The sequence below is a fragment of the Curcuma longa genome, chromosome 21, assembly GCF_044706935.1.
Source record: "Curcuma longa cultivar G26 ecotype Majalengka, Jawa Barat chromosome 21, ITB_CL_G26_1.1, whole genome shotgun sequence".
NCBI lineage: Eukaryota > Viridiplantae > Streptophyta > Magnoliopsida > Zingiberales > Zingiberaceae > Curcuma > Curcuma longa.
Window position 1 is genome coordinate 6,634,056 of NC_133881.1, and position 25,787 is coordinate 6,659,842.

At 37.1% G+C, this 25,787-nt stretch overlaps 1 protein-coding gene across 1 annotated transcript; it reads left to right on the top strand.

Moving 5' to 3' along the window:
- LOC141815017 (uncharacterized) lies at positions 1–22,307 on the top strand. The gene is made up of 8 exons (XM_074702977.1): positions 1–162; positions 498–1,619; positions 2,795–4,121; positions 4,364–4,643; positions 18,572–18,679; positions 18,768–19,046; positions 21,220–21,363; positions 21,718–22,307. The coding sequence occupies exons 2-8, from the start codon at positions 551–553 to the stop codon at positions 21,904–21,906; spliced, it is 3,396 nt and encodes a 1,131-aa protein (XP_074559078.1). The 5' UTR covers positions 1–162; positions 498–550; the 3' UTR covers positions 21,907–22,307.
- The last annotated feature ends 3,480 nt before the right edge of the window (positions 22,308–25,787 follow it).

A 25,787-nucleotide genomic window follows, 5' to 3' on the forward strand; every position in this document is an offset into this window, starting at 1 on the left:
AATGCCGTCCTTCCTCTGGCCCCTCCTCCTTCGCCCCTCCTCTTGATGTTGCCGGATTCCGCCGCCCGACGCCGCAGCAACTCCTGCCCTCCTGGAGGTGCCGCCGCTGGAACTCACCGAGGCCCGCCCCTCTCCTCCTCGGCTCCTTTGTTGGCTTGATCCGTGAGTCTCTACATTCCTACCCCTGGCTCCGCTCAAATATTCTCATTTTTATTTATATTGGCCCTCGGATCCCCCCGGGCGCTAGGGTTCGAATGGACGCTAGGGTTTGTTCCTAGCTCCGGTCCCGATGTGAACTGGCCGCGGGATTCGCCAATTTTCTCAAATGAAGTCTTGTTCTTGGGAGCTAGGTCTAGAGGTTTCGCCTGTTATGGTTATTTAGATGTCATTGCTTGTGTAACAGAAGTGTTTATTTCGTGCAAACAACAAACAAAAAAAAAAAAATCACGCGCAAGAAATAGAAAACAGCTTTTTTCCTCATTGCTTTTGATTTGCAGGTTTGTCCGTATCTTATTTTTACATCCGTGTGGTGGGATCTTCCTTCCGGGAGATGGTGGACTCGGTGGATGTGGTGTTGGAGTTTCTGAGAAGGAATCGGTTCACGAATGCAGAAGCTGCTTTGCGAGGGGAGCTGAATGCACGGCCAGACTTGAATGGATTCCTTCAAAAGCATCTCGCCGAGGAGAAAGAAGAAGCGGGAAAAACAATTGGAGAAGTTGATAGCGTGAGGCAGCAAAGTATGAATAGCGTGGGGACTTCTAAAGAGTTCATCGTCAAGGAAATTGAAGTAGGAGTAACTGGTAACAGGTTCAACAGCAAGAAATGTGGTGGTTTTGGTCAGGATAGTGATAATAGCTCTGCAGATCTTTACCCTTGGAATTTTGGTTCCAATAGTAGTAATCCAAATTCAGGTTTGAAAGACACTGGTGCTATTATCAACACCTTTACTGACCTCTTGTTATCAGAAGAGCCAAAGCACCGTCGTGGTTCTTTTGTGGCAGAAAAGAGAGATCGTGCTGTTGGTACTGAACCTGAGCATGCTGAAGAGCCAACAAGTTCTTATGCTGGGAAAAGAGATAAAGATGACCTTGTTGACATGAAGCCTGAGATCAACCAGTCTGGACTTCATAAGGATATAAATGCTTATTCTCAAGACCATTTTGTTAACGACTTGTGGCTGAAAAATGGGGACTCTATGAAGGGATGCTCTGTAAAGACAGTTTTTCCATTTCCAATAGACAATGCCTCATCCAGTTATGGCAGGTCATCTAGTGAAAAAAAGGAGTTAAAACATATAGATAATAGCAGTGACATTAGAGAATCTAAAAATGAACAGCGTGATGATATGAGAAGGTCATACATCTCTGGGAAGTCTCAAGAATGTGCTGAGCCAACAAGTTGCGAGAGATTTAATTTACCAGTTATTGGTGAAAATCACCACGAAGAGCTACCTAGGCTACCTCCTGTAAAACTTAAGTCCCAAGACAAGTTAATCAGTTCTCAGTTGGAGGATAAGGTCGATCAGCATGGATCAGGGACAAAGTTATCCAATGCTGATAATACTTTTATTATTGGATCATTCCTTGATGTTCCTATCGGGCAAGAGATCAACTCTTCAGGTATGTCATTGCTGAGTGTTTTTATCTAGGTGTCATTATGTTTCTTCAACAAATAAGGGTACAAGAGATTTCCACTTCTCTTTTATATTTAGCCAGAAAATATACAAAATTTGTTTTCTCATTCATTTATTATGATCTACTTCCGCTGCTATATAGATGGACAATCTCTGAGTTGGTGATGGTATGAAAAAAAATTACACTTAATTTGCTTAGTCTTTATGCAAAATTTAAGGTTGGCATCATATGTATGTTATCATTATGTGATTGGATTTGGAAGTTCGGCTCTTATACCATTTTGACATTACAGTTTTACTGAATCATTTTTGTTCATCATATTGCCTGTTTTAGCTATTAAAATTACAAAATGAAAATTATAATGTTGAACTGAATGCATAGACGAACATTTACTCTCCCTGTGTTAACACTAGTATGAATAACACCAGCATACTAAAAGGATAAGATGTCTGGTGCTGTATTTGGTCAAATTGTAAGTTCAGAACTATCTAAAGTAGTTTATTTGATCAAAATGTGGTGCATTTGTAGAATTCAGTATAGTCAATTGTGCATTTATTACTTGTCTCTTCGGATGATTGACCTACTGAACTATAAATATCTGATCTAAAATACCCAGAATTCACATACATATTTTCTGATGCCAAAGGTTATTATCAAAATTGGTCAATATGTTTTATAGTGTGCTTCTGAGTTCATGCTTGTCACTCATTCAGTAGGCTCTCAACTCTTGTACACGTTAATTTTTCTAGAGCGACTGTGCTACATACATCACAGCTACTTATTTACAAATAGGTAAAAGTCACATGTTTTTGAGCTAGTTGTTCCACAAATTACATTATCAAGAGGGAATTTGTAAGGCTTTTCAATCCATTTCTTTTTGTCAACTATTAGGAACCTCAAAGATGAACCTAATTCCAATTATTTGTGTAGATTCTGATTTCTTTTTCTTTTTTTGTTAATTGATTTGTTGGTTAAAGAGAATGATGTTGCTGAAACCTTATATCTTTGCTTGATTTTGTATAATCTTGGGGATTGAATTAGACAAGACCTATTGATGCTATGAATTTAAAATGCATCTTCAATATTTGCTGTTAGTATCTTTGTGGTGTTCCAAATGCTGGAAACCACCGTTTTTTATAAAGTCTGAAATCTTACTACAGGTGGAAGGCGAACAATTGGAAGTAGTTGGCTCTCTGTAAGTCAAGGAATTGCCGAGGACACTTCTGATTTGGTATCTGGTTTTGCAACTATTGGTGATGAATCTATTGACTACCCAAATGAGTATTGGGATTCTGATGAATTTGAAGATGATGATGATGTTGGCTATACGAGACAGCCAATTGAAGATGAAACTTGGTTTCTAGCACATGAAATTGACTATCCAAGCGACAATGAGAAAGGAATGGGTAATCATCAGGACCAGGCACCTAGAAAGGATGAAGATGATGATCGCTCTTTTGCCGAGGAGGATTCATACTTGTCAGGCGAACAATATTTTGAGACTAAAAATGTTGAACAAGTTGCTATTATGAAGGGACCAATGGGTCATAAAATGCTAGGAGTATATGGCGGAGCAGATGAGAATGATTTAATAGCTCACTATGATGGGCAATTAATGGATGCTGAAGAACTAAGTTTGATGCATTCAGAACCCGTTTGGAAAGGTTTTGTCACACAAAATAATGAACTAATGATGTTAGAGAATGACAAATTCCCGAACGAGGTTAGCCGAAGCCATCGGGAGAGTTCACATATAGAAGATGACCAACATGGTTTGGTCAGATCAATCGGTGTGGGCATTAATAGTGATGCTGCTGATGTAGCCAGTGAAGTTCGTGAGAGCTTGGTTGGGGAAAGTAGTGAAGGGGACCTAGAATTCTTTCCTTACCATGATGTCACTGGCAGTGCCAGAAGGTGTCCTCAAGGCGATACAATTGATAGAAATTTAAGTAGGTCAAAGAAGGAAAAGATGAGGGGAAATAAACAGGATAATTACATTGTAGCCTATGAAAAGGATATAAACCTGTCAGGAATGGGAGTTGATGGTGCTTTTTCCTTCCAACCTCCTGTGAAATCTGGAAGTATGTTGGGGGCTGATTCTGGCAAAACATTATGTTCAGGCAAGTCAAGTGACGTGATCATTGATACAGTTGATGAATATTCAAATGGTCTAGTTACAGATGATATGCTTGCTACTTGGAGGAGAAAAAGCAGCGACTCTTCTCCTGTAAGGAGCTCCAGGGATGAGAAGACTTCTGGTGCTAGATCAAGGAATTCAAGTGCATCATCAGCACCAGACTGTTGTTATGATGAAACAGGCAATATCAGAAAAAGGGGCTGTGAAGCAAATGAGATAAGGGAAGAGGATCCTGGAGAAGCAGTAGAAGATGAAGAAGTAGCTGCATTGCAGGAGCAACTAAAACAAATAAAAGCTCAGGAGGATGAATTTGAGATATTCTATCTCAAAATAGTCCATAGGAAAAACAGGTAAGATACATTGGAGGAACAGGTATCATCAAATTATTTTTGTTTTTGCAATATTCTGTGTGAAGTCAATATATTGCATGAACTTTGGTTTTCCTTCACATTTTTTTAAAACACTAACTGCTTAACTAAATACATGACCTTAGAATTTCTCACTCTTCTTAAAATTTGGGTTTGTTTTTGTTTTACTTTTCACTTTTCTGTTCTAACTTTGAGTTTTTTTCCTACTTCATGTCATTTATCAGAACTGGCTTTGAAGAAGACAAAAATTTTCACGTGGTTCTAAATTCTGTCATTGCTGGACGATATCATGTTACTGAATACTTGGGTTCTGCTGCATTTAGCAAAGCTATTCAGGCTCATGACTTGCACACTGGCATGGATGTCTGTGTTAAAATTATCAAGAATAACAAAGATTTCTTTGATCAAAGCCTTGATGAAATAAAGCTTCTGAAATTCGTGAACAAGAATGACCCTGCTGATAAATATCATATTCTACGTCTCTATGATTATTTCTATTATAGGGTGAGCTATACTTATATTTTGATCATTTATTTTTAATTATTATTTCTAATTTTTAGTTTCATTTGTTCTCATTCAGTTTCATGATATGATACACAGACACACACAATAAATGAGTAACAAAGTTCAAAACATGACTTGACAATAATGAGAAATAGTTCCTAGCTTATCAAGGAATGCTTGAATTCTTTGAAGAGAAACATGGCTTGGTATTTGGTAATGACTAGATATAGTTTTATCTTACCTAGGAATGTTTGAACTGTTTGAAGAGATGTTTTCAGTTGACAATGTCATCATGCTACTACTACCTGAAGAATTTTGTGGAAAGTTCAGAAAACTGAATATTTACTAGACCAACCCACCAATGAGGCTATGACATACCTCATTTTGTTGTAAAGCTGCGAAAGGTTAGTAGACCCAGTAGTTGTGATGATAATGCATCTCAAAGACAATATGTCACATGGCAATTTTATTGAATAACTGTCTCAAATGACAATTGGCATGTTCTGATTAGCATAGATGGCATCACGGCCTGTCAAGATCTGAAGAAGCCCAGTATGCACTTTAAGCTACCTTGCTTCTTATAGCAACCTTATGAGAACCCGACTTGAAAATTTTACTTCATCTTCTCAAGTTTAGGGACATCCCAACATGGAACTTAAGTCTTGGATTAGGCCTAGCACCTCTAGATCTCCTTGGAGAAAGACAAAAATCACTTGTTTGTTGACCTGCACATCAGCCAAGTCTAGAATAATTCCTGCACTAACTCATCTCAAAGGCTTATCCTCTAATTTTCCATTCCACTCTGCAATGCAACTTTAACATGAATAACGTGCTAGACATGCATCTGAACTGACAGGTCCATATATGTGTCATAGCCTGACCAGATCATTAAGTATTTGGTTGGCAGCATATCTTGGCATCATAAGGATTTTTAGAATTTCCTTTATCTTAGAGCCTTTATGCTATGAATTTGCTCCATCTATGGCATTCCATGTTGTCTGATGATCATCCAGCTAATTTATTCTTCATGGAGTTTCCCTGAGATTCGTGTAAATATTTGCTCATTTGGTATCTTGTTAAGTTCTTTCATACTTCTTTTTAGCTGACATCTCCATCAACAACATTCCATTTTATTGGATGGTCATCCAGATGAGTTATTCTCCATGGAGTTTCTCTGAGATTCGATTAAGTATTTGCTTGTTTAGTATCCTGTTAAGTTCTTTCATACTTCTTTTTAGTTGATATCTTGATTACGATCGATTAGGATGCAGCCTTGTGGTAACTGTAAAATAATACGAGAAATCTTATTTTATTACAAGAAATAAGTCCCTATTTATACACAAATATAGGGACCTATTGTAGGAGAATTATTCTATAAAAAAATATATATCCCTAAATATTCTAACATTCCCCCTCAAACTGGAGAATATAAATCATATGTTCCCAGCTTGTTACATATGTAGTCAATTTGAGAACTTCTCAGTGACTTAGTGAATATATCTGCTAGTTGATCATGTGAGTTAACAAAATTAATAGATATTTTACCAGATATGACTTTCTCTCTGACAAAGTGACAGTCTACTTCAATATGCTTTGTCCTCTCATGAAAAATTGGTTTTAAAGCGATATGCATGGCGGCTTGGTTGTTATGTATAAGTGACATTTGTGTAACCTCTCTAAATCTTAGCTCTTGAAACAACTGTTTGAGCCATATAAGTTCTTGACAGGTTATGGCCATAGCTCGATATTCTGCCTTTGCACTGGATCTTGCTACAACATTCTGCTTTTTGCTTTTCTAAGAAATAAGGTTATCTTCGATAAATATGCAAAACCCAGAAGTAGATCTCCTATCAATGGGAGATCCTATCCAATCTGCATCAGAATACCCTACAACTCAAGTATGTCTTTTATTTTCGTATAAAAGACTATTTCCTGGAGCGTCTCTGATATATCGGATAATGCGTGTCACAACATCCTAATGATCCTTGCATGGAGAGTTGAAAAACTGACTTACTACACTTACTGCAAATGAAATATTCGGACGAGTAACAGTAAGGTAGCTTAGTCTCCCTACTAATCGCCTGTATCATTCAGGATCTGGAAGAAGCTCCCCCTGATTTGGCATGAGCTTGACATTAGGATCTATGGGGGAGTCAACTGTCTTTGAGTTAACATGCCTGTTTCTTCTAGAATATCCATTACATACTCAGATCAGATCAGATCAGAGGAAACAGATCAGAGGAAGAGAGACCAGATCAGAGGAAGCAAAACGGGTTTTCTTGTCCTGTAGCTTTGGTTCGGCGGCTTCAGGACCGGAGAGGAATCACGCTTTGGAAGACAGACCGAGCGCGTAGGATCGTGCTGCTGTTGTTGTGACTCCGGATCGTGTTGCTGCTGCTGTGACTCCGGGAAGAAAAGGCATGGCCGGATCGTGCTGCGACTTCAAAGCCGGATCGTGCTGTTTGACTGGGCTGTCCAGGGTGGAACAGAGGCAGCAGAACAGAACAGGGAAAGCGGTGGTGGCGTCCTAGCTCGGGAGGAAGGAGACTCGACGGACGACCGCTCTCTACAGATGGCGCACGAACGTCGACGCAGAGGTGCGCGATCGGAGCAGAAACGCGCGATCGTCGGTGGTGTTGGAGGGCTTCGGTGCTCCCTTTTCGTGGTCGTCCCCGAGCGTAAATCGCGTCGCACGCGATTTACGCGCTGGCGACCGTGCTTCTCCGGCGGACAGCGAGCAGAGCCGACAACAATCAAGCAGCTCGGCCGACGTCACTCGCGCGAAGGAGTCCGTGCAAGGGTTCCTTTGTTCAGCGTCTTCTGCGATGCACGAAGGAGAAGTCCCGATCGCGAGGTGGAGAAGGAAAAGTCGGCGTCTTCCGCGATGCACGAAGGAAAAAAATCCCAATTTTAACCTAGCTCTGATACCATATAAAATCATACGAGAAATCTTATTTTATTACAAGAAATAAGCCCCTATTTATACACAAATATAGAGACCTATTTTAGGAGAATTATTCTATAAAAAAAAATATATCCCTAAATATTCTAACAGTAACCACTTACTCAACACCTTTACATAAGATGGTAAAGGTAGCACTCAAATATCAATATAATAAACTTATGATCCTAGATTCTGATTTATTCTGTTGCTAGTTCACATATGTTTTGTCTGTTTGACTGCAAAATCCTTAGGGTTCATATCTTTATGTATAATCAAACTTGCTAGTCTTGGTTAATTATATATATATTTGGTTGAAGAAGTTGTCATTTTTGCTCAAGTTTCAAAACGTTAATTGTCTTGTGAGATGTGTCAAAGTCAACCATTACCGATGTGATTGCCCTAATTGGATCAATATTAGTGAAGATTGATCCAATTTGTGAGAAATTGAGTATTTCATAAAGATTAACTTGAGAATTTTACTAAATCCATGGACTTTAATAAATTATATAGAGATAAGTTAGATTTCACTAGAAAATTGATAATATTTGTTGAAATTCAATCAAGCTAGAAGTCAAAATATATGATTGATTGAAATTTGATTAAAATCAGGCTTGTTTTGCATTTTTTTTCAAAATTGCACTAGTCAATTCAATTAGTTAATCCACCAAATTGAATATCAAATGGGCAAAAATCAAAAGGGCCGCTACAAGGTCACGAAAGAGCCGTGATCTCTTGGCGACCTCTGCGGGGTCATGGAGGTTGTTGCGATCCCGCAGCGACCTTCGTGGGGTCGCCGAGGCAGTTGCTGCTAGTGAGACATCGTGCAACGCGGACGTGAGGTAGTGGCGGAGATACTATTCGTTGGTGGCGCGGAACAAGAAGGGTGGTGTCGGCATCGTGTTGCTCGCGTTGATAGAGGGGGAGGCGTTGGCGGTCGGACACGCGGTGGGGACACGAAACGTTGCGTGGGTGCGGAAACTTAGATTTTCTAATTAAACTTAGGTTAATAATTTCAATCAACTCTTAGCTATAAATAAAATTAATCTAAACAGATTTAGTCAAATTGTTTGTTTTAATTTCAAAAATATATAATACTTTTATTTATTTATTTATCATATGGGGGTGTCGTGATCTCGCTTTTTTTTTTAAATTTTTTTTCTTTTTTTGTATTTTAATTTTTTAATATTTAAGTTAATTTTTTTAATTAATATATTTTATATTAAAAAAATAGCGAAACCATATCAATATGACATGATATGGTACTGAAATTGTATTGTTCTGGTCATAAATCGAAATTTCGATACGGGCTGACATTTTTTTTAAAAGTCAAAACAAAACCCTATCATAATTTCTTATTCTCGAAAGTACCTTATTTCAACACTATTGTGTAGCTACGACGTAGTTGCTGTGACATGTAGCAACTATGAAAAGCTGCTACAACATGTAAACATAAACCAATTCAAATCGGTTAAAAAATATATGACAATTTATTAAACCGCGTAGTTAGGTTTCCGTAATACCCAAAATGCATATCTAACTTTTATATTTATCAAAACACGTAGTTGTTACCCATTCTACGCGTCCTTTATTAGCAGTTGATTGCCCATAACTCATAATTTTTTGCCCATTATGTGCTAAACTTTCTAACGAGCTCGTGACAAGCTATACTAATTTCAAAAATCCACAGTTCTCTATCTAGACTATGAAATTCATGCCTAAGAGTGGCTATACTCAAGATGATATAAGGAGTGCAATGAATTTGATTTGAAGTATTTTTGAGGTGCTTAAGATCATCAATGAGTTTTGGTCAAAATTCGTTGATGGATCGACATTGTTTAAAATTTCAAAATCTTGACATGGTTTGAACCAGGGGAGTTGTAAGAACCTTTTGGTGGTGTTGGTGAGTAAATATGACAGACTTGGTCCTTTAATGAGCTTGTGCTAAATTGTCTCAAAGTTGTGAAAATTTTAAAAATCCATATCTCTTAATTTAAATTGTGGAATGTAAGTTTGAGGGCATGATGACACTTAGGATGAAGGAGTGCAATGAACTTGGTTTGAAATCTTTCTTAGGTGCCTAAGGCCATCAACAAGTTTTGGCCGATGACCCTAAAATGTCCAGAATTTCAAAATCTTGAATGGTTTGAATCAGAGGAGTCTTAGGAACTCTTTGTTGGTGTTGATGAAAAAGTATGATAGGTCTATGCCTTTTAATGAGCTTTTGCTAAATTATCTTAAAATTGTGAAAATTTCAAAAATCAATATTTCTCAATTTAGGTTGTGAAATTTAGGTCTGAGAGCATGGTTACACTCAGGAGACTCCTAGGAGTGTAATGGTCCTGGTTTAAAGTGATTTTGAGGTTCCTAATGTTATTGGTGAGTTTTTGGCTACTCTACAGTGTCTAGAATTTCAAAATTTTGACATGATCTAGCAAAGGGTGTCCTAGGAATCCTTTGGTGGTGTTGGAAATATGACAAGCTTAGGTCTTTTATTGAGCTTGTGACAAATTGTCTTAAAGTTGTAAAGATTTCAAAAATTGATAGTTCTTAATCTACGATGTGGAACTCGGTTTGAGGACATGATTACACTCAAGAGCCTTCCACGTACATCATCTTGAATGTAATCATACCCTTAGATAGAATTCATAGTCTAAATAAAGAGTTGTTAGTTTTTGAAATTGACACAACTTTGAGATGTGTTGTCACGAGCTCATTAGAAAGTTTAACACACATAATGGGGGAAAGTTTAGCAGTCTACTGATGAGTTATGAGTAGTCTACTGCTAATAAAGGAGGGGTATAATGGGAAACAACATGTGTTTTGGTAAATATGAAGGTTGGATATATATTTTGGTATTATGGAAACCTAGCTACGCGGTTCAGTAAATTACTGAAAAATATATACCCAGTATTTTTATATAAAAAAATAAGTGGTTGCTACAACGTTGTAGCAACCATTTAATGGCTACAACAATATCATGATGATTTTAACCTTGTTGAAGCGATTGGGATTAAGTTTAAATAATTTTGACCAAGTTACTTTTTTTTTTTTGGTATAAAAGTGTTTTATGTATAATTTTTTTAACCGAGTTAAATTGTTTTTTTTTCATGATGTAGCAGGCTAGCAGCTATGGACTAGCTGCTACAACAACTCTGGAATAAAAGTATTTTCAGTATAAGAAATATGGTGGGGGTGTCCTTTTGATTTTTTTTTTTAAAAAAGAGATGTTCTTTTGACGATTCTAATAATTAGGGGCGCCCTTCAAATTCAATCTCATCTGATCAATGAAAATGTTTCTGATTGATTTGCATTGAATCTGTTGGAGAAACTAAAGATCTGAGTCACTAGAGTATCCGTCGATCCATTGTTTTTAAAAACACTAGAATTATGAAAATTTTGGCCAATCTATTGATTTCAGCTGTCTTAAATTAAATCCTAGTGAATTCATATGAGGAGAATATAAAGTTCCTTCACTTAAATCTAATCGTGAACCATTTAACCTAGCTACAGCTTATAGTAAGATCATAAGCTGTAGCTTATGATCTTACTATAAGCTCAAGGACCTCTCGTTCAACTTTATTGTCCCATGTGATTTGCTACTCGCATGACGGGATTCGTTACTGTTAGACACAATATATGCTATCGTGAATATAATAATTTATTATCTGCCATTAATATAATTTGATTAATTATGTTATTTAATTATAGTGTATCATTAGTATTTTGGTATTTAACAATGGCTAGGTTGTCGATTATATGTGATGGGCCTTCCATTTAGGTACCTTGTCATGCAAAAGATGAGCTAGGAGGTTGCCTAGAACTGACTCATTGCATTGATGTTCGAAATTGATGCAAAATAAGCAAAATATATTGTTGTGGGTGACTGCAGATAAAGAAGCTACTCTATGATCATAGAATCAAGTTAGCAACTGGTACTTTCGAGGAAGTGACTAAAATTAGTAAAAGTTATGGTTAGAAGAACAACAAACATAATATGCTTGCAAGAAATATTTTAGGATATGTAGAATGAAATTCTCTTTCTTTTCATTGTGCACAATAATGAGTATATTTACATTGTACATTGATTATGTATTGAAATCAGAAAAACAGAAAAGAATAAATTAAAATATTTTATTATTAAATTGTATTCCTATATCAAGGGTTTTCCATGATCAACTATCTTAAAATAATTGTCAACTTTCCAATACTTATCTCAAGCGGTGAATAAATATCATCCATTCTCAATTTGGATATAATGGTCGAGAAGTCGTGTCTATTAAGTCCTTTTGTAAACACATCTGCAAGTTACTCTTTTGTAGGCATGTAGGGAGTATAAATTAATTTATGGAACCCTTGTCTACTACCCTACCATCATTCACCTCTCTAAGTTTGTGATTAGGATCAATCAAAGTTGAAGCAAGTTTACACACTAATTTATCAGTTTTCTTCAAGAGGTCAATCACATACTTTTGTCGGGAAATAAAGATACCTTGTTGAGATTAAGCTACTTCTATCCCAAGGAAATATTTCAAGCTCCCCAAGTCTTTGATTTTAAATTCGTTTATCAAATAGTTTTTCAAGGCATCTTTTTTTTTCTGATCGTTCTTAGTAACAATTATGTCATTAACATACACTAGAAGAGTAGTAACTTGCCTTGAAGTCGTGTGCTTGATGAATAATGTACGATCACCTTGACTTTATTCATACTCGATATTGAGCATCGCCTTTGTAAATCTGCCGAACCAAGTTCTTGGAGATTGGTTGTGTCCATATAATGCCTTTTTTAGTTTGCAAACAATGCTCCCTTTGAGCTCTCCTTTAAAGCTTGGTGGAATTTCCATATACACCTCTTCCTTTAAGTCACCATGAAGAAAGGCATTTATCGCATCAAATTGTTGTACATCCCAATTGAAATTTGCAGCCAAGGACATATAAGCCTCATTGTATTTATCTTAGCCACTGGTGCAAATGTTTCTTGATAGTCCACTCCATAGGTTTGTGTGTAGCCCTTAGCAACCAATCTCGTCTTGTATCTCTCTAGTGACCTATTTGATTTGTACTTCATGATAAACACCCATTTGCATCTCACTGCTTTTTTATTTTGTGGCAGTTTCATGATTTCCATGGTTTGTTCTTCTCAAGTGCATCCATCTCTATTCTCATAATTTCTCTCCACTTCTCATCAGATAAAGCCTCAGTTAAGGTATTAGGAATTGGGATGATGTTTAAATTTCCTAAGACACTTCTGTGAGATGAAGAAAATTGTGAAAAGACACTAATTTGGTCAATGGATATTTTGGATATTTAGTGCACTCTCTTATCCTTTTTCTTAAGGTAATATGTAAATCATAATAAATGAAATAGGAGAGGAAATTGGTTTGTGCATACCTCATTTTCAATAGTATAAGTTGAGTTTTGGACTTGCGTAGGATTAGGTTCTTGTAGGGATGACTCTTGTGAAGATAATTTGGACTGAGACGAGTAAGGATCTGAGATGGGTAGGTTAAGGAGTAGATCTTCTGCCTTATTTTTCTCAATAGAGCCAAACCCTGTAGCTAAGATTGAGAAAAAAATGATTGGTTTTCCTCAAAAGTGTCATCAACATAGTTATAAAATTTTCATGTAAGTGAGTGATAACACTTGTAGGCTTTCTATTATGTTGGAGAATAGTCGACAAATACATACTTGATTACTCGTGAACCTAATTTACCTTTGTTGTGGCTAGACACATGAATAAAAATAGGACAACCAAAGACTCGAGGAGTGAGATTATTTATGGTTTGAATATTAGGATAAAATTGAAAGAGGAGTTGCATAGGAATTTGATTGCCCAAGACTTTGGAAAGTAGTCGATTTATAATCTGGATCGTAAGCACGACTTCCCACAATATGATTTTGAAACTCTATTATAGAAGAGCATGGCACGGGTTGTGGCAAGTGCCTATTTTTCCTTTTAGCAATCTCATTCTATTGAGGAACATCTATGCAAGATGACTCATGAATTATCTTTTCTTGTAGAAAATATAGTGAAAGAAATTAGTTAAAATAATCTTTAGCATTATCAGATTAGAACCTTTATACTTTGACACCAAATTGGTTATGTATTATGACAATGAAGTTTGGAAGGATAGTGGTTACATTGGATTTGTGTTTGAGAAGGAAAATCCACTAGACTCTTAGTGCAATCATTAATGAAAGAAACAACCATCGAACTCCACTATTGGGAATTCTAGAGGGGTCCCATATATCAGTGTGAATCAAATAAAAAGGGAAAGAACTTCTATTATTGCTCATTGGAAAGGAAACCTTTTATATGTTTGGCAAATTCACATACCTCATAATGAAAATCTTCAACCTTAACACTATTAAACAAGGGAACATTGTTTTTAAAATAGTAAATGAAGGATGACCAAGGCAGAAATATTGACGCTGAATGAGATCATTATTTGAAATAGAAAAATAAAACTTTGAGAAAACATGACAGTAGATGAGTATTTGGCTGATGCATTGAAATAGTAGAGGTCATTCTTTTCCTTAGCCAGTCCAATCCTCTTTCTTGAAACTTGATTTTGAAATATACATTAAGAGATAAAATAAGACATTACAATTCATATCATAGGTTAGTTTGTGAATAGAAAAGAGACTAGTGGATAATTTTCAAACATGGAATACATATTTTAATAACGATGATGGACTCAACTGAATGTGAACAACACTAACCACCGTGGTAACATATTACCATTAGCATCAATAATTTTTCTATTGTTAGGACAAGGTGAATATGTTGTAAAATGGACCGGGGAAGGTGTCATGTGATCTATAGCTCCACAGTCAATAACCTAAGAGTCTTGTATAAATCGTCTAAGGCATGTAATCCATGAGAAAGATACTTACTATATAATGCTCATGAAGAGTCACTGGCTTGCTCTAATGACCCTAATAAATTTCAAAGCTTCTCAATCTAGGCTTGACTAAAATAACCGGGAGTATTCTCTCTAGAAGATTGTTGGGTCGAGTTTTGTGGAATGAATTTTATGGAGGAAACTTGATGAGCATGCTGTTGAATTTTTTGTTCACCACGCAGACCCATTCTCGACATGAGTAGTGGGTTCGCCATGCAATTTCCAACAATGATCCTTGGTTTGTCTTGACTTCTTACAGTAGGTGCACCAATGATTATCTCAAGGGTTGCTTTGAGACGTCTCATTGGTTTTATTTCGATTGGTGTTCTCTTGTGAAATCATGGTAGATCTTTCAGTTGTCACTAGGTCCAACATAATGCCTCTTTGACTCTCCTTAGCCCGGATCAATACAATAAGCTCATTTAGTGATGGGACATCTTCCTTGCCAAGAATTGTTCATTCGGACTTGATCGAATTGCATTTAGGCCAACCAAAAAATCAGACATTGATATTTCTCAATAAATTTCTTTAAGATCATGACATCCTTAGGGAACTTTGTCTCAAGGACCTGATAATGATCGAGTTCTTGCCATAGATTTTGCAACATATTTGCATATTCTGTTACTATTTTGTTGCTTTGTTTCGCAACAACAATCTTTACTGTGACTTCATATACATGGGCAATATCTTTGGCCTTTGAGTATATTTGGTGAAGGGCATCTTAGATATTTTTGTAGAGATGAGAAACATGCATATATCTAGGACGGTAAACGAGCCAAGTCGAGCCAAATTTTGTGGTGTTCGAGCTTGTTTGATAACGTAAACGAGTCAAGCCAAGCCAAAAATGAACCAATCCGTTGAATTGATTGTTTAAGCTTGATTTGGTTTTTTTTATGAACTTTAGCTTAACTTGAGTTTGGTTCGTTTAGATATTAACGAACTCTTAATTCATGATTGTTTAATTATTTGAAATTTTTACATTTTAAACTTGTTTGGTTGATTATTGAGTTTGATAAAATAAACTTATTTGTTCATTGTGAAAGTTTATTTATTTAGCATGTTGATAAGAGTTTTATTGATGAACATGGTTCACAAATTTTGTTCACGAACATTAATAAGTTGAACACATGTATTTAAACTTGTTCGTTAGTTTGATGAGTTATTCAAGCTTGTTCATTTAATTAATTTTGTGTATATTGAACGAATATAAATAAGTTCTTACCAAATCAAATACTAAACTTGTTCACGAACGTTTGATTAATTTACAACCATATATATGTCACTAATTTTTGATGTCATTGAACTCCATAACCAAGACATAATCATGGAGTCCTTTTTACCCCAAGCATAAAAATCTGGTTCATCTTGTTTTGGTCCAATGCCAAAAAGATGTCAAATTTTCCCTTTGCCTTTTAGGTAGGTACGGACTAGCTGAGATCATTTCAAGTAGTTTTGTCCATTGAGTTTGTAAAAGTGGTGGATATTTTGCAATTCACTAGTAGGAAGATGGGTTCTTGTCGCTCCGCAAGGAGGATTGTTGTTTCTGCAATCTTAGATATCATAGAATATGAAAAAAATTACCAGCTGTAAAGGCCGACACAACCGGAAGAAAAAGAAAACGGATATCGACAATGAAGGCCAATAATAAATTTGCAATGAAAGCCGAGAAAGAGTGGGCAAAAATTTGGCCATGAAGACCGAAAAAAGGATATCTTAGAGATACAAATCCCTAGAGCTCTGATACCATATCATGAAATGTTGAGTGAAATTCTCTTTTTTCATTGTGCACAATAATGAGTATATATACATTGTACATTGATTGTGCATAGAAACCAAAAAGATGTAAAAGAATAAATTAAAATATTTTATTCCTAAATTGTATCCTCATATCAAGGGATTTCCATATCAAGGGATTTTCATGATCAACTATCCTAAAAAGTTGTCAACTTTCTCACAAAATGAAATGCATTAAAAAAAAAGGCCAGAGAAGAAGGGAATATATGTTTGAAAATCTAACATAATAGATAAGTTATAAACAAAAATGGAGAAGCTGGCAAAGTTAAGAGCTATGGAGATAGAATCATTGTGCTGAACTTGATTTTTGGAAATGAGATATCAACCTTGTAAGTGCTTATGCCACTCAAGGATTGAATGATCAAATCATTAGGAAGTTTTGAAGAGCCTAGATGGTATTATATAAGATATGCCTATACTGAAATACTTATATTTGCAGGTGATTTAAGTGGGCATTGAGGGCGTCTCTGGGAATATAAAGGTTTACATGGAGGTTTTGAATGGGGAAAGAAACAAGGGAGTAGTATGATTTTGGATTTTGGCTATATTAACCTTATAATTGTTAATGGAGGTTTGTTTGGGGAAAGAAACAAAGGAGTAGTATGATTTTGGATTTTGCTTAATACTTCAAGGTATATGAAAAGGATGAACATTTGGCTGTTTATTAATCCCTCCAGTTTGTTAATCATGCCTAATCTCATTCAAATTTCACTCTGTTGGTGGTTTAGCTATGGTTCTTCAGACTTCAGAGCATCTAGTATTTGCTTTCAATATAAACATGCTATTTTGAAAATAAGCTTCTTCATACAACAAATAAAAACAGACTGATCACTTCATTTTGATTGGTGTCTGCTACTATTTTTCTCCATTTTCATGTGTATCTTATATAATTGCAATACTTGAGAATTGGATTATTGGCAAGAAACAAAAGTGTGATGGATGATTTTGTCCACAATTGCCTTGTTAGCGGGCATTCATGTTGATCACAATGCTCTTTTATACCTAAAGGTCTTGTTTTGGTCCTTCACATGGTCATTCTTCTAAGGTATTTCTGATGAATGATGAAATTTGGTCTTCAGTGTTGTATATCTTCATCCTGATTTCTAATCTTGGATTCTGGTACCATGTGAGGATTAGTACAACATTGTTAAATCAAAAATGCAATTATGTATTGCTTGAAATGCTTATATTTGTTTTTTCTGAAACTTTTGTGTCTTGATTAATGTTTTCCAAAAATAGAAGAAGTATCTTGATTTATTCTTTTCCAAGAAGATAAGAAACAAATTTTCACTGATTTTTAAGAAAGAAACTTCAGATTGCTTAGATTTATTGATTAAAAAGGGCAGCCCGGTGCACGAGGCTCCCGCCTTGCGGGGTCCGGGGAGGGAATCCAATGTACGCAGCCTTACCCTGCCTTTGGCAAGAGGCTGTTTCCAGGATTTGAACCCGTGACCTTTAGGCCACACGGCAGCAACCTTACCGTTGCGCCAAGGCTCCCCTTCTTAGATTTATTGATTCATAAAAAAAAAAAAGATTTGTTAGTTACACATATAGACAGAAAATGGAAAATAGAAATAAACACGCTCAAGGTTGAAAGATTGATCCTTATACACCAGAAGAAAATTCATTTTATATGCATATCTGATATCTTTTTAGATCTAGGTGTAGTTTAAAAAGAAAGAATGTTAGTTTTGTAACACTAATTTTTTTGCCTATGTAAAAAAAGAAGAAAAACATGTAGAAAGATAAAATAAATTTCCAAAGTACTACTTCTGTATGGATCTAATCGCAGGGATGAGAACATGCATTCAACTTTTTCTATGTGAATTTGCATGTCAGGATGTTACATAGTATGTATTGCACATGCTTAATCTTAGAGGACAAATTGGGATAAATCACCTTCAATACCTCAAATTTCTCAGTCAATCAACTTAAGCTCAGAATTTATACACCATTACCTGTCCTAATTGATATCTGTTGCTAATATCAGAATATATAATGCTGTAACTAGTAAATTAAGCACTGACATCAATCAGAATGCCATTTTTTCTCTTCAACTTCTGATAAGAATCAGGAAGTTATTAAAATGGGAATTAGCCTAAGATGGACAATTTCAGACAATAATATTTGACTCTGAACTCGTTAGAATTCAAGGTCTGAACTCATAAAATGTTTACTGTACATTTCTGTTTTTTGGATTATATTGGAGTTTGGTATTCTTTGACAATTCCTATGCCTAGAACTTAAAATATTGTTTCATATTGTTGATTGATAATTTTGACCTGTAGGAACACTTGTTGATAGTTTGTGAACTTCTCAAAGCAAATTTATATGAATTTCATAAGTTCAATAGGGAATCTGGAGGCGAGGTTTATTTCACAATGCCAAGGCTACAGGTTAAATGCTGCAAGGCCATTCCCCATGCTTGTGATTTTACTGTCTTACCATAAATCTCCAACTTATAATTTCCATGACATCTTGCAGTCCATTACCATTCAATGTCTAGAGGCACTTCAGTTTCTGCATGGACTTGGTCTTATTCATTGTGATTTGAAGCCTGAGAACATATTGGTGAAGAGCTACAGTAGGTGTGAAGTTAAGGTCATCGACCTTGGCAGTAGCTGTTTTGAAACAGATCATTTATGCTCGTATGTACAATCACGCTCTTATCGTGCACCTGAAGTTATTTTAGGTCTGCCATATGATAAAAAGATAGACATATGGTCACTTGGATGCATCTTGGCGGAACTTTGCACTGGAAATGTAAGTTCCAAATTGTATATAGCATTTGTTTCCTTCAAGATTTTTATTCATTCAATCAATTTTGTATTGAGTTGTCTATTTTAAGGCTCATAATCTCTTTACCTATTTTCCTTGAAGAGCTTTGACTGCAGTGAACCCTTTTTCTTATTCTGGTACTAATGTTTTCTTAGCTTAGGTTGTGTTTCTTTATTTACTGGGGATGGAAAAAGAGGAAAAAGAAAATAGTTGGGAAGTTCTAATTTGCTGATTTCTTGGAGGGAAGCTTAGAGTAAGAAATTGGAAGGAAAATGAGTAGCCTTGGCCTCATTTTGATTTTGTCCAAGTTAGTTTATGAAATTCTTGGAAGATGACATCAAAGCCCTTCTACCTCCTTATGCAACAGATCTTCCCTCTTTAGGCGGTTCCGAGTTGATTTATGGCACCAGTCTCCATTGATGATGAGATATTCAATGTTGGGATCTTGATGAGATTTACAAAACCCAGTAGCTGCAAAACCCCTTGCTTTTGTCCTTTGTGGATGGAGATGTAACTGTCACTCATAGAAACACTTGCAAGCTTTGGAGCATCCACATGTCAATGAAAGGAATACAAGTTGTTGGATGGATGTAGAAGAAATAAAGTTTAAAATGTAGCAGAAATCAAGTTTGAGCGAGTTAGGCATCAGAGCAGTTCTGTTGGCCACCTCAATCTTAAGAGGATGGTGGTTGGAGGTAGAGGATACATTGAGTTTTTTCCCTCCCTTTCTTTTTCCCCATCTCTCTAAAGAAACACAGCAAAAGGAATCGCAAGCACAAAAGAATATATTTACTCTCCATTCTCCATCTATTCCTCTCTTCCCTTCTCTCCATTCTATCACTCAAAGAAAACACCACTTAGGGTGCATTTGGTTGGGAGTTATTGTTGATAACTTTGGTTATCCATCCAAGGTTATCAATAAAAACCTTGTTTGGTTTAGGTAATGAATGATTCCCGAGTAATCGTGCATGTCTGACACCATCAACAAATGTCAACAATCCGGGGATTCAACTTGGAATGCGATTACCTCGGATTTTTTAGGTTTTTCTCGATTTCAGAGTTATTGATAATCCAGCTGCATCAATCACTGCCGTTCCTTCGTGCGGAAGACTTGCCGTGGGTAGGAGGTGACCGGCGGCTCACCAATCCCGTGAATAGGATGTCCGGTAGGCGGTGTTGACATGACATCGCTACTAGTCCTTCACGAAAGGCTCATGCACGCCAAACATTGCTTATTGAATGTCGCCTGCCAAACCCTTCTTGCTGGGGGTGATAGGGCGGCTCGGCGGAAGGCTTGGTAGGCAACGCTTGGTGGGCGATTCTCACTTGCGTGTTATTTTTTTAAACTTAGATTTTTTGATTAAAAATTTAGTTAATTAAATTAATCAACTTCTAACTATAGTTGAGATAAACTAAATAGATCCAGTCTAAAGTCCAACAAAATTATTTCAAAAAAAATTCTAAAATAATAAAAAAATCTTAAAATATTATCCGAATTTATTTATATATATATATATATATTATCAATAATAATAATATTATTATTATTATATATATTTTATTTTGTTTCATTAGTCGATCCGACGACGGATACAATTCCCTGTACAAGGTTATATATTAAAACATCCAAACAAATAAGTTTTTATCGCATTATCTAAGATTGAATCAAACAACATTAGGTTATGTTTTATTCTCCATAGCCTGATTAGTAATCACATAATCAAGGTTATGGATGATAACATTGAACCAAACACACTCTTACGGTTAGGCAAGCCGAACATTAATCTTGAATTTGCACAACTTGTATATAATAATATTAAACTTATCGTTGGGCCAAGTTTATCATAATGATGTGCTTTGTCATAGTTTACATTTGTGCATGTTATGTAATTCTTTTTGAAGGATTACTTTTTACCCTTTTCATAAATTTGCTGCTGCCATACTGAGTTGCTTCAGATAAAACATGTTGACAAATTAAAGACCTTTTTCTATCTTCTCTATTTTGCTTCTGCCTATTATATTTCGTCGACTCTTCAATGATTAGATTAAGCAGACCAGTCTGTTCTTTCTTGATTTACCATTTCATAATAGTAATGCTCTTTTGTTGTCACCTTAAGATCTTTTTGTTTAGTAACTATTTGAATCCCCACGTCTGCAGGTTCTCTTCCAAAATGACTCTGCTGCAACATTACTAGCACGTGTCATTGGAATCATTGGTCCCATTGATCAAGGGATGCTTGCGAAGGGACACGATACATACAAGTATTTTACAAAGAACCACATGTTATATGAGAGAAACCAGGTTTGAGATCTCTGATAGCTGATTTTTTTTTTCCCGAAAACTGTTCTACAGTCTGGTGATTTTATCTAGTGCATTGACTTTCTATATGAACTGGTAATGATGCATTTTAACTTGAAAAACTCAAACTAGAAAATGTGAATGTTTACCCATAATTTGATTATCCATATAGATTCAAGGCATTGGAAAGATACATCCCATTGTGACCTTTCTTTAATACCATTATTGTACATTCAATTAGATGCCAGTGTGTTATATTGATGTTGTCAACTTATCTTGTGCCCTGTCTGATGCCATGCCTTCATCGAAGACAAGCATTCCTTGAAAAAGTGAATTTAACTACACTTTTCTTGTCAGGAAACCAATCGGCTCGAATATTTGATTCCAAAGAAAACATCACTACGTCACCGACTGCCAATGGGCGATCAAGGTTTCATTGATTTTATCGCACATCTTCTCGAAGTGAACCCAAAGAAGCGACCAAGTGCTTTGGAGGCACTCAAACATCCATGGCTTTCCTATCCTTATGAACCAATATCATCTTGAATTGTTCTTAGAGAAAACTCTCTGTCATCAGCTAATGCACAGAAATGGTATCAGGCCAGTAGTATTTATAACAGCTTCACGATCCAAGAGTACACGGATAAAGCTATGGTGGATTCAAGCTTGAAATCTCATTCCAATATTCCATCATCTCGCCTGTTAGTTTACCTTGTGACAGTAGGATCCAGCGTCTGCTCTTTGTGATCGAGCCTTGTTGTAATCTTACTCCTTTTATGATGTCTTAAAAGATGGAAGTCAGAATGTAGAGTGATGCCTTTTGTCCATGTTCTGTTGTATATGATGTGATTATTATCGATCGAGGCCTAGAAATGTTGGCAAGTTTTAACTACATTCTGCGAAGGTTTGTTCAAAAGAGCACAGGGGTTATCAATATTTTCTCGTCTCAGGTAACCAAAATTTCTAACTGTATATATTTATCTATGTTTTTGCTTGATCCTTGGTTTTGGATCTGCAGATTATTTAATCATTCTGTACTTGTGGTAAATCTTATGAGAACCATCTGAAAAATAGAACCTTGATGAAGGGAGTCTGCACGGAGCTTTTCTATGAAAGCTCCTTGTCACGCTGTCCTATCCAGGCATCTAGTAGTGGCATAATGAATCTTGATTCAACATTGATCTTCATGACCTAGAGGAACTGTCATCATTGGAATAGAATGAAGCACTTGGGTGCCAAGGCCCCAGCTATTCACAAACTTACCTCTTAGCATATTTTACATTGCATTTTTGAGGTGAGTTTCGATCTGGTTTATAAAAAAACTACTCAATTTGCATGGCAATACCATAATGTAGCTCCGCACATGCAGATGAAATGAATCGCAAGGAGTGTAGTCTCGCTTATCCCTTACAAGCTCTACAACAGATCTTACGAAAAACATCGAGTTGATCCCATGATCACCGACAACCAAGGAGAGAACACTAATTGGTCCTCGACAACCCTAATTCAAGTGCGAAGACTTTGGGTCGAAAGAGAAGGGTGCCCTAAATCTTCTTAGGGGAAAACTTATATGCGAAGCCCGACTACGATTCAAAACCTTCATGAAAAGTCTAATTTTAATCTTAATTGTCTAAGATAGTTATGATTTACAGTTCGATTTCACAATTCATTGTAATGTAAGATTATTATTATTAAAAAATATTTTAAAATTATAAATTTTATAAATAAGGGGTTGTATTTATTTAATTTATCCACGTATCCCCTTAGGGTACGAATGTTAATTTTCTTCAAATTTGATAATGGATCTAATATTCGACTTGAATGGAGAGGATATGGAAGAATTTTTTAGATCCGATTAAATTATATATATATATACAGGTCTGATATCCTGCCCGACGAAAAAACCCACCTCCCGTGCGCGACCGCCGGACCTCCCTGCGTTCATCGCCGCTGTTCGTCGCCGTCCGGTCACCGCCGGCCACCATCCCGGGCTCGTTGGAAGCGCAACTCGACGGCGCACACATCGGCACCGGATTCCGGTCGGATTGGGCCGGAATCCGGCCGGGATTCCGGCCGAAACAGAGCAGACGCGCTCGTGGCCGATTTCGCCGGATTCCGGCCGAATCGCCGCCAGCGTCTGGCGGCGATTTCGGTCGGAATCCGGCCGAATTTCGACCGAAATGGGCCAACAGTGTCTGTTGGCCGAATTCGACCGAAATGGGCCACAGTGTCTGTTGGCCGATTTCGGCCGGAATTCAGCCGGATTCCGGCCGAATCGGGGCCGGACTCCGGCAACCGCCGGACCGCCGGTGAGTTGCGGTTCCAACGGGTCCGGTCCGGCGGCAATCGGTGGTCGGACGGCGATGAACGGACGCCGGGAAGCGGCGAAGGTCCGAGGAGAAACACTGTGCAATCGCGATTTTTGACGGTGTGGGTTGATCGCGATCGGGCGTGGACGGCGTGGATTGATCGCGCACGGGTCGCGTAGCAGATAGATTACTTGGAGCTTGGAGAGGTTGCCTGGTCGTATCCATCTCACTTTCAGGAGTATTATCTTCGGTATAGTTGTATTTTCTTTCGGATATGGTTTTGTATTTTCCGTTAGATTTGCGATGTGGACATGGACTGTGATGTGTTGGTGTTATACTTGTTATCAGATTTTGATGTTCCGTTTAGTATGTGATACTTTTGTCGCATTTTGGTTATTCATGCATATGTTAATTGAGCGCTCACTTGGCTACCAGGATTCATAAACTCTAGTACTTAACCTGGAGGTCTAGAGTTCGAATCCTGGGGAAGGCAAAAATCCACTGGCCAGGGGTGGGAAGATCTAGTGAGTAACGGCATGGTCGAGGATCGTCGGTTGACGACATAAGGGGTCACCAGTTGGGCCGCCCAAGGGACCGCCAAGCTAGGGGCCGCCAGTTGGGCCGCAGTTGGGCCGCCCAATGGGCCGAGGGGCCGGGTTGTTACAATAACACCTCAGCCAACAAATACATGTTACTAAGACTTGAATTGCACAACATCTCAGTCAACAAATACATGTTGCTAAGAGGATTCAAACCCGAAACCTCAAGCAACACATGTCTCCATGCTTACCACTTGGGATAAGACACTTCAACAAAATTGTAGTGGATAAACTTTTTATAGTGATCGGTCCCACCGCCGAAATGACCCCATATCAGAAAACCCCTTAAGGGTTTTTTGGAGGCACGGTACCACTAGGTTGATTAGAGCATACTGCCTCAACAGCACCTCAGCTAACAAATACATGTTGCTAAGACTTGAATCGCACAGCACCTCAGTCAACAAATATATATTGCTAAGAGGATTCGAACTCGAAACCTCAAACAACACATGTCTCCATGCTTACCACTTGGGACAAGACACTTCAACAAAAAAAATTATAGTGGGTAAACTTTTTATAGTGACCGACCCCACCGCCGAAACGACCCCATATCAGAAAATCCCCTAAGGAATATTTTGAAGGCACAGTACCACTAGGTTGATAAGAGCATACTGCCTCAACAGCACCTCAACCAACAAATACATGTTGCTAAGACTTGAATTGCACAGCACCTCAGTCAACAAATACATGTTGCTAAGAGGATTCGAATCCGAAACCTCAAGCAACACATGTCTCCATGTTTACCACTTGGGATAAGACACTTCAACAAAATTGTAGTGGGTAAACTTTTTATAGTGGTCGACCCTACCGCCGAAATGACCTCATATCAGAAAACCCTGTAAGGGATTTTTTGGAGGCATGGTACCACTAGGTTGATAAGAGCATACTGCCTCAACAGCACCGCAGCCAACAAATACATGTTGCTAAGACTTGAATCGCACAACACCTCAGTCAATAAATACATGTTGCTAGGAGGATTCGAACTCAAAACCTCTAAGCAACACATGTCTTCATGCTTACTACTTGGGATAAAGCACTTCAACCATTGATAATGCGATGCAATCAATAGTTTAGTTTACCCACTACAGTTCTTCATCTAACACAATTGCTTTAGGGGGATCATCATCTAACGATAATGCGATGCAATCAATAGTTTATGATGCAATGAATGAAATTGAACATTCCAATGTAGATGAAATACTAACACCTGAAGTTTAGTAACTATATGACATGTTAAAAGCTAAGAAAGAGAAATGTGAGAAAGTATTCCATCTGTTCATTCGCAACTATCAGCTACTGCAAGGTTATTAAATATCAAAGCAGATCATCATTCTCAGAATAATGTTATGATGACATTTGTCAATTGATGTCAAAGTTGCTCCCTGTTGATCACCTAATGACTGATAGTTTTTACAATACAAAAAAATTGGTGAGGGGTTTATGTTTGCATGTAGAGAAGATTGATTGTTGTATAAATAACTACATGATATTTTGGAATGAAAATAGTGAACTGATTAAA

What these genes read in the sequence shown, in the direction of transcription:
- LOC141815017 (XM_074702977.1), top strand. Translation starts at nt 551, where the DNA reads ATGGTGGACTCGGTGGATGTGGTGTTGGAGTTTCTGAGAAGGAATCGG. An exon ending in GCAAGAGATCAACTCTTCAG is followed by an intron (nt 1,620 to 2,794) that starts GTATGTCATTGC and finishes ATCTTACTACAG; the next exon opens with GTGGAAGGCGAACAATTGGA. An exon ending in ATAGTCCATAGGAAAAACAG is followed by an intron (nt 4,122 to 4,363) that starts GTAAGATACATT and finishes GTCATTTATCAG; the next exon opens with AACTGGCTTTGAAGAAGACA.